The 10088-nt window shown below is 48.1% G+C and overlaps 1 protein-coding gene across 3 annotated transcripts in view; it reads right to left on the minus strand.

Annotated features, from left to right (window-relative positions):
- Positions 1-9170, minus strand: part of SOCS7 (suppressor of cytokine signaling 7) — a 53103-nt gene extending 43933 nt beyond the window's left edge. For 2 of the 3 annotated variants that reach the window (XM_032279824.1, XM_032279823.1), the window contains exon 1: positions 8000-9147. In XM_032279824.1, the coding sequence (XP_032135715.1) occupies positions 8000-8970 (971 nt within the window). In that variant the 5' untranslated portion in view covers positions 8971-9147. Of the gene's footprint in view, positions 1-7999 lie in introns of all 3 variants that reach the window. The other variant, XM_032279822.1, reaches the window with a different exon arrangement.
- Between the last annotated feature and the right edge of the window lie 918 nt (positions 9171-10088).

The raw sequence follows: 10088 nt of genomic DNA on the forward strand, positions 1-10088 counted from the left end.
ATAAAAATAAAAACAATATAACAGACTTAAAGGAAATCCTCCCCCAGAATTGAGTGTCTGACTTGTAGCATTGTAGCTGGCTCGCCTTCCAAAAATACTCATACCCAAAGGCCTAAATAGAAAACTCTTTTCAACTATAAACTGTACCAATAGAGAGGGGCAAAAGCAAAGAAAAACCAAAATAAAATTCTATTTTAAATTATTTGACTTCAGAAGATGTTTATGCATTTATGCTTTAACACTGATGTCTGAGCTTCTCAGAATTCACTTCAAACAAAATTCTAAAACCATGCCATGAAGATCTTTTTCAGAAAGAGCTGAAACCCTGGTCCTTGTTTCTCCTGACCTAGCTTTACACTCCCTTGGCAACCTCCATGCTTGAGGGGTCTGATGATCACGCTCACTATGAATACTCCACCCACAGCACCCACAGGAGAGGTGGCTATATAAAAATAAGATCCGGCCACACACAGTTTCTCTGCTCATAAAAGTGGCTCATGCCGGGCGCGGTGGCTCAAGCCTGTAATCCCAGCACTTTGGGAGGCCGAGGCGGGTGGATCACGAGGTCAAGAGATCGAGACCATCCTGGTCAACACGGTGAAACCCCGTCTCTACTAAAAATACAAAAAAAAAATTAGCTGGGCATGGTGGTGCGTGCCTGTAATCCCAGCTACTCAGGAGGCTGAGGCAGGAGAATTGCCTGAACCCAGGAGGCGGAGGTTGTGGTGAGCCGAGATCGCGCCATTGCACTCCAGCCTGGGTAACAAGAGCGAAACTCCGTCCCAAAAAAAAAAAAATAAATAAAAAAAATAAAAGTGGCTCATGACTGCAGCTTAGTTCCAACAATCCAGAGGACTGGAACGCAATGTGAGTTCCACTGGACATGAACTTTAACACTGCTGAAGAGCTTCCAAGCTGATTTTTATTTGATAACTTGTGGGTACAACATTAAACCCCGCAAGTAGAAACCTAAAGCACTGGCCTTTCAAAAGGTTCACACCTCAGCCATTTGGCCGTTTGCCTCTTTTCAAAGGAAGCTGCATTACTCTGCCATCTGCCCATGCTGGGGACGAGTCTCTTCAGTGCCAAGCACTGAAGAACGCAGGACCCAAATGCACACATCTTGTGGAGGCCTTCTCACTTCAGCTCATCTTCTCCCCCGCCCCCAGCATTCTGAAGAAGAAAAATCATAGTTTCTAGGATCTAGAAAAAGAAAAACATCTGAATCCAGGCAGAGCTGTTCGAGAGTGCCGGAATGGTTTTTCCTGGCAAATAAGGGGGCCTCGTGGCTGCTTGGAAAGGTAAATGGTCTAAAGTCTAGGAGGCTAAAAGGCTACTAATAAATATGCATGCTTCTTTCTCTCTTTGGGGAGACAAGCCTAACTAAAAATCCAAAGCAGTATCTGTCTCAAGGATCCTGAGAGCATTTGAATGGCAGTCATTCATGAAAAAACCAATCTAGATAACTATAAAAAAAAAAAAAAGTAAGGTACTGATTAACATAGAATTGAGGATGGTCGTCACCTGGGGGAGGGGTAAGATGTAATTAGGAAGCAACACTCTTCAAAGGTACTGATAACATTCTATTTGTTAAGCTTAGTGATGGATACCTATGTTTGTATTTTATTATTATTCAAAGACATACACTTTATATATCCCCTTTTGTATGCATGAACCATTTAGAATGATAAAAGGCCATTCTAAGCAGACACACTATATTTTGGAGAGCAATATGAATAATGATAACATTTAAAACTAACACCTCTGGTCGAGCCTGGTGGCTCATGCCTGTAATCCCAACACTTTGGGAGGGCGAGGCGGGTGGATCACGAGGTCAAGCGCATTCTGGTCAACATGGTGAAACCCCATCTCTACTAAAAAATACAAAAATTAGCTGAGTGTGGTGGCAGGCGCCTGTAGTCCCAGCTACACAGGAGGCTGAGGCAGGAGAACTGCTTGAACCCGGGAGGCGGAGGTTGCAGTGAGCCGAGATGGCACCACTGCACTCCAGCCTGGCGCCTGGCAAAAGAGCAAGACACTGTCTCAAAACAAACAAACAAAACTAACCCTTCTATACTACATTACCATGTTATTTATTCCACCCTAGATCACCTCAACAAGCACAAGGATGCAAAGTTACACCTCTATAACTTTGCCAGTAGGCCACTTGCATCTTAGCAGCAACAAAGACTTGAGGAGTAGGTTAGGATGGAAAAGCATTCGGTGGACTGTGCTTCAGGTGACATAAAAGGACAGGGCAGAAGGCCTTAGGCAAAGGTCTTTGAGGCTGGCAGTCCTTTGTGTCAGCTAAGTTCCCGCCTATACTGTAGGTAACAAAGAGACAGAATGCCTCTGTCCATTTCTACCCTGCAAATTATTAACTGTACTGCAACAGATTTATGGGATAAAAGGAGTTAAAAGCATTAGACTAGACAGAACGACAACACATAGATGTAATCATTGGCCAGTTTTCAAGTTCCTTGAAACCTAAAATATAAACAATGAAATAATAATAACCTCTGTATCTTGCCCAAAAATCCCCTCTACTGATGCCCTAAGACTTACACATGTCCTTTTCTAAAGTAACTTCCTAACTAGGATGTCCAAATACCAGGTTTTACAGCTCCAATGTACCTCTGCCCCTGCTAAAGCACACAGTGCCAAGTCAGCCAGCCTGTGCCATTTCCAACACGTCATAAGCCAGTGTCTGTTCATGTGCTACAGGCACAAAAACCATGTGTTCATTTTTAGTTCCAATACACAGACATCTGTGCAGCAAGGTCAGATCCAAAACTCCATCATAAACCAACTAAAGAACCTATAGAGGGAACTTCCAGGGAAAAGCCAAGAGGCATGGTCCAAGGTCTAAACCTTAGATGATGTCGGCAGAGAGAATGTTAAGGAGTGGGAAACACGGCACAGGACTCAAATGGACAGAGATTTTGCAAAGCCCAGGAGCTCATTCTAAAAGACAGCTGCCAACTACAACCACTTCATGGAAAAAACAGTTAAAAAGATCAATAGTGTGTAGACCCAAAACCCGAACATAAAATCAGAACTTCCTCATCCCCCCACAAAATCATTTTGCTCTCAGCATGTCATGCTATTACTTAAAAAGACCCCTTTAGACCTGAAGACCCAAGGAAACAGCGAAAAAGGTTTCTCATGTCTGCCAGGTCTGTCCATGACAGCAGGACTCCAAATGGATGCCAAGGCAGCCTGCCTCTCTTTCCAGAATTCCATCTTTTTCCCCCCCAAATAAACACATAGGAAACCACTACAGAACTATCCTCCATTTCTCTACCTCACTACCATGAAGACGGCTGGTAATAGCCTCATCTGTTAACTTGAAAAAAACAAATCTTGAAAAGTGAACAAGGTACCTATTTCCAACCAAGTGTGTATTACGTGATGATTCAAAATGGTCAGATCAAATTAGATCTTTCACCAAATCCAAAGGAAGACAATCAGCTCAACATATGAGAAACAGACATGGGAACTCCACTGGTTTTCCTGAAATAGCAATGCTAGATTACACTGAGGACCACAGGCAACAAGCCCAGCTCTTTGAATTCCAACATATGTGTGTTATAAGCCCTAGCCCAGTTCCCAAGAACAGAAACCTGATTAGTTGCTGAGCCCATTTCTTTCTTTCTCTTTCTTTCTCTCTCTCTCTCTTTCTTTCGTTTCTTCCTTCCTTCCTTCCTCTTTTCTTTCTTTCCTTCTTTCTTTCTTTTCTTTCTTTTTCTTTCTGTCTCTCTCTTCCTCCCTCCCTCCCTTCTTTCTTCCTTTTTTTTTTTTTTAAAGAGATGGAGTCAGCTGGGCGTGGTGCTCACGCCTGTAATCTCACCACTTTGGGAGGCCGAAACAGGCGGATTGTCTGAGCTCAGGAGTTCAAGACCAGTATGGGAACATGGTGAAATCTCGTTTCCACTAAAATACAGAAAATTAGCCAGGCATGGCAGCGTTCACCTGTAGTCCCAGCTACTTGGGAGGCTGAGGTAGGAGACTTGCTTGAACTCAAGAGGCGAAGGCTGCAGTGAGCCAAGATCACACCAAAGCACTCCAGCATGGGCAACAGAGAGAGATTCTTTCTCCAAAAAAAAAAAATAGAGAGAGAGAGATGGAGTCTCACTCTGTCACCCAGGCTGGAGTGCAATGGCACAATCATAGCTCACTGTGTCCTTGAACTCCTGGGCTCAAGTAATCCTCCCGCCTCTGCCTTTCAAGTAATTGGGACTACAGGTGCACATTACCACATCCAACTGGTGGGCCCATTTCTCACCTCACTTATAAAAAGAGTTCTCAGCTAGGCACAGTGCTCAGCCTGTAATCCCAGCATTTTGGGAGGCCACGGCAGGTGGATAATGAGGTCAGGAGATCAAGACCATCCTGGCCAACATGGTGAAACCCCGTCTCTACTAAAAATACAAAAATTAGCCAGGTGTGGTGGTGTGTGCCCGTAATCCCAGCTATTCAGGAGGCTGAGGCACAAGAATCGCTTGAACCCAGGAGATGGAGGTTACAGTGAGCCAAGATCGTGCCACAGCACTGAAGCCTGGTGACAGAGTGAAACTGTCTTTAAAAAAAAAAAAAAAGAGTTCTCTAAGTTGGCTGGGAGTGGTAGCTCATGCCTGTAATCCCAGCACCTTGGGAGGCCAAGGCAGGTGGATCACCTGAGGTCAGGAGTTCAAGACCAGCCTGGCCGACATACCGAAACCCCAGCTCTACTAAAAATAAGAAAAAATTAAGCCGGGCACGGTGGCTCAAGCCTGTAATCCCAGCACTTTGGGAGGCCAAGGTGGGTGGATCACCAGGTCAAGAGATCGAGATCATCCTGGTCAACATGGTGAAACCCCATCTCTACTAAAAATACAAAACATTAGCTGGGCATGGTGGCGCATGCCTGTAATCCCAGCTACTCAGGAGATTGAGGCAGGAGAATTGCTGGAACCTAGGAGGCGGAGGTTGCGGTGAGCTGAGATCGCGCCATTGCACTCCAGCCTGGGTAACAAGAATGAAACTCCGTCTCAAAAAAAAAAAAAATTAGCCGGGCATCTTGGTGTGCCCCTGTAATCCCAGGTACCGGGGAGGCTGACGCAGGAGAATCATTTGAACCCAGGAGGTGGAGGTTGCAGTAAGCCAAGATCGCACCATTGCACTCCAGCCTGGGCAACACAGCAAGACTCCACCTCAAAACAAAAAACAAAAACAAGCCAAAGAGTTCTCTAAGCTAACTCATAATACACTGAAGACAATATATACACAGGTAGATCCACTAACCAGACTCAAAAGCAAAAGGAAGTTTTGCTCAGAGCTAAAATGTGAGAATTGTTAAAATGATTATAGGAAGACAGATACAGAGAACAGCAAAGGGAATTATGCCCAGAGGTTACTGTAAAAGCCCCAAATTATACAGCAAAGAAGCCCATAATTAACTCCAATCAACAATGAGGACAAAGGCGTATACCCTTTGGCAAAAGACTGAAATTTCTTACCACTTCCATCTCCTACCAATCAAAACAAAAGAACAAGCTAAAAATCCAAACTCATCCTCCCACTATTTCGGACTTAGGAGGTGCAGATCCGCAGAAATCACAACTACCCTGGCCAGACTCACCAAGTTTCTCACAGCTGCAAGGCTGCCAGCAAGACTGGCACATAGTAAGCTGTGGAAAAGCTCACAAGCAGCACCAAATCCTAAGCATTAAAAAAATTTTACCAGCTCAGTCTTATTACTTATCTTCTAAAAAGCACAAAATATTCCATCTAGATTTCTCTTATTGACGATCTATTCTTAGAAGGACAAGAATAAGATAGTCAACACTCACCCATTTTACAGATGGGGGAAAAAGGGAAGCATGAAGATGACAAATTTGGCCTCCATCTCACAGCTGATGTTGGAGTTTACATGGAATCTAGACTTTCACATTCTCTATACAGCATGCTGCCTCCAAACAGCAGTCAACCAAACGTTTATACACAAATACCTAGCTCTTCTCCAATTCATCAAGAAAAGCCCTTGGACCAAAAAATGTAATTCTCCAGTGCCCTGAACTAAGCTTCTTTGCAAAGCTACAGTCCAATTTGCTCTGCGGCAGAAATCTGTATTGTGCTTAGTGTGAGGGTTGGTGACAGAGCAGCCAATGACCATTAAATTCTGCTTCCAAAGGCAAAAAACCGTATAATGTTATATGCCTTTTCCTCTTCCTAATCTATTAGACGTAGCAGCTAATTTCACGCCACACCTTGTATTCGGTGTCTCTGGAATCACAGACGAACTCCTGGTCAGTATGTAACAAAAACAACACAAACCACAAGAAAATTAGCAATCTATCCTATGTCATCACCCACAGCTTTAATCCCGCCCTCCCCTGCATCTGATGAAAATTTCATCTGTGCTGGTAAGTGGAGCATTGAATACAGAGCCTACCATAAAAAAGCTGTTTCAGCAGCCACACACTTTTCAAGATCTGAACTCCCAGCATGAATTCACTGGGAGGCAAAGGCAGAAACACTGGTCTACCTAAAGGGGCAACCCACTGATTTTTTTAATAAAGTTTGGATTTAGCCTGATCCCCAAGATGAGCCCATGGCACAGCTGTTCAGTGAGGCCAAGAAAGCCAAATCCACCGAACCTCTTGGAGTACTCCCTTGAAAACAGAAGTACACAATGAGTGGTTCCCAATTCAGGATCACCTGGGGAGCTTTCAAAAAATTCACTCTTAGGCTTTTCAAAAAGCTCCCCAAAAAGCTCCTAGTTCACAGTAAGGTTATCAATTTACACCTGTTTTTTAGCCTTGGCTTATGGCTGCCAATAGGTCTCAAGAATCCATCATGTAAACCACAAGAAAACCAATTCTTTCTGAGAAACTGCTCAGAGAAGTACAAACCACAGTGGCCGTTACCACAAGGGAAGCCTCATTTCACCAACACCAAAATTGACAGCTTTGTAACCAATGCTACAGATCTAACACTGGATGTCAAAGATCAGTCCACCCTTCAGAAATGCAGGAAAAAACTCAACGTCTGAGTTTGGAATTTTCATCAATTGGCCCAGAGCTCATGTACCAATGTCTATACCTCACTGGTATTTAGAATTCTCAAATGGCCATGAGAGAGAGCAAAGCTATTTTCTCGAGACAGGCTCTCACTCTGTCATGCAAGCTGGAATGCAGTGGCATGATCATTATTCACTGCAACCTCTGCCTCCTAAGCTCAAACGATCCTCCTGCCTCAGCCTCCAGAGTAGCTGTGATCACTCCGGACTAATTCTTTGTTTTTTGGGGGTTTTTTTGTAGCCATGGAGTTTCACATGTTGCCCAGGCTGGTCTCAAACTCCTGAGCTCAGGCGATCCGCCCTCCTCAGCCTCACAAAGTGCTGGGATTAAAGGTGTGAGCCACTGTGCCCGGCCTGCTTTTTTCTGTTCTCAGAGACAGTGGTCAGCACACAAGTTTGATATGTCAAGTTTATCTAAGGGAACAACCAGGAAAACATTAAAACTTTGAACAGAGATGTCCAATTGATTGATGGCCTACAACTGCATTTGAAGAACCTCCTCTCATTTGCTTGCATGAGTGTGAAAGGGGGGTGCCGTGCTGGTACACAGAATAAACAAGGCGGTCAAGATGCAACATCAGCTTTTTGCCCCAAAGGCCAAACATTTCCAGCAATCTCCCTCCCAGGGATAATGGTAGACGGCTGCCTTGGAAAAACTTAAAAAGCCATGCTAGGGTGGGGATGGGAGATGGTCTGAAACCATCTTCCAACAAGAGAGATGCAGACCAGCTGAGAAGTGTCATGGAGTGTGCACTCTTTAAGAGCAAAAGCTGTTTCCACAATTAGCTCTGACCTAATACAAGATGTTACCACCTTTGGTCCCAAGTGCCTCCTCCTGAAGACCCTAACTTAAGAACTGTCAGGATCGCGTCAGCATTAGATAAAAAGGGAAACCAAACAAGAAAAGGAAGTTTGTCGCCAGCCCCTGGCCGTTCTCACCTCCTCGCGTCCAGCTCCCGGCCCGCAGAACCTCCCATGTCTGTGAGGCTTGCAGCTGAAGCAGCCAGCTCTCCAGAAGGCCTCTTGCTGGTCCCATCCCCACCACCGGAGCCACCGTTGCAGCTCTTGGTGCGAAAGAGACGACTGAGGCGGATTTTGAAGGAGCCCTTCCGAGAAGGGCCCGCGAGAGGCCGGAGGGGGCCGGGAGGAGGCGGGGGCGGGGGAGGTTGCTGCTGCTGCTGCTCCCCTCTACTCAGGCGCCCCAGAGGGACCAAGTCCTGCAGCGGGAAGGGCACCGGAGGTAATTCAGGGCCTGGGGGCTGCAGCAGAAGCCGGCCGCCCCCTCCTCCTCCGCGACCCGGGCTGCTGAGCTCCTCTTCCGAGCAGCTGTTAGTCTCCAGGCTCTCGGCCTCCGATTCCAAGCCCTCCAGGACCAGCAGCGCGTCGCTCGTTTCCGTGGGATCCTCCCCGGCCTGCGGGGCGGCAGCAGGCGGCTGGGGCTGCGGAGGGGGCGGCTGAGAGGGGCACGGGCACGGGCAGCAACCCCCACCGACCGTCTTGACCCCGGGCCCTGCCGGCTGCCCGAGCCCCAGAGCCGCCAACTGCGCCTCTAGTCCAGCCGCCGGGCCCCAGGTCCGCTCGAGCGCCAAGCCCGGCGGCAGGGCCTTGGGGTCCAGGGCACAGCGGTGCCGGGGACACAGTAGTTCCGAGGGTCCCGGCTCCGGGGCCGCCTCCACGTCCTCCTCCTCCGGCGGCCGACCCACGTTGCGGAACACCATCAGCTGCGGCGGCCGGGAGCCGCGCGGGCCGGGCCGCGCGAGGAAGGGTGGCGGCGGGAGGCCATGGCCCGGGGGCGGCGGCGGCGGGCCTGGCTCGGGGGCCGCCTCTCCATAGCCGAGGAGGCGGCTCAGGACGCGGTACGAAGCGGCCGCCGCCGCCGCCTCGCCTTCCCGGAGCTCGGCCCCCTGCATTGGGGAGAGGGAGGGAGGGCGGGCGGCTGGGAGCCGGGCTGGGGTGGGGACTAGGCCGGGCCCCGCCGGAGCCCCGCCCGCCGCGGCCCCCGGAGCGACAGCACTAACGGCCGCCGCGGCCTCTGCCTCATAGAGGGGGGCGGGGGGCGCGCGGAGCCCTGCGCGAGCCCAGGCCGCGCTCCGCCACAGTCGAGCACCGCCCCCAAACGTCACTTCCGGAAGGGCTTAGCCACGCCTCTTTCCCCAGGGCGTGCTCGCGCTGGCCTCAAAGGCGAGTGACGTCGCGCGCGTCCCCGGCCGCTATTGGCGGTAAGCTGCCTGTCGGCTGGCGTTGGTAGCCTTTCCCGGCCGTTTCTGTTTCACTTCCTGGGCGTCCAGGCTCAGGCTATCCCATTCTGTAGGATGGAGAGGCCTTGGAAACCGTGGTCTGGTCCTATGAGAGAGCCGCTGGCCTTGGAAGCACCTATGGTTCTCCGAACCTGTGTGTCTTGCAATGTGTGACCTTGGCTGAGTCATTTCATCGTTAATCTGTATCTCCCTCCTGGTACTCAGTGAATGTGTAATCACTACATGAATCGTGTTCTAGACCCAGTGCTGTACTGATAAATGTGTAACAACCAGCTCTCTGAGGGGAGAAAGGGAATGTATGCACATATATAGGTACATAAATTTATTGTTAAGTTTTGCTGACATAAAGGATGTGTAGCTCACGATTTACAAATAATAGTCAATTGGCAAATTCCATATAACTCACACAGAATGCTTTCATTGATTTTTGCCAAACTCTTATATGGTTAACCAAACTGTGGTTGCAGTTGACCAAGGAGCGTAATTGTAACGTAAATGTTGGTTGGTAGAAGTGGAAAAGACAAAACTGGATTGTTAATGATGGGAGCGACTTCTTTGCTAAGTCAGAAAACAGTTCCAAATACTGGAAGAATATTTACTCGATTTTTGTATTATTCATAATATAACAGCTGCAGACAACACATTAAGTTTTTGTTGTTGTTGAGATGGAGTCTTGCTCTGTTCCCGAGCCTGGAGAGCAACCACTCACTGCAGCCTCTGCCTCCTGGGTTCAAGCAATTCTCCTACCTCGCCCAGCTAATTTTTTGTAA

This window comes from Sapajus apella, unplaced genomic scaffold (genome assembly GCF_009761245.1).
Source record: "Sapajus apella isolate SASKATOON/1434 unplaced genomic scaffold, GSC_monkey_1.0 scaffold12, whole genome shotgun sequence".
NCBI classification, from domain to species: domain Eukaryota; kingdom Metazoa; phylum Chordata; class Mammalia; order Primates; family Cebidae; genus Sapajus; species Sapajus apella.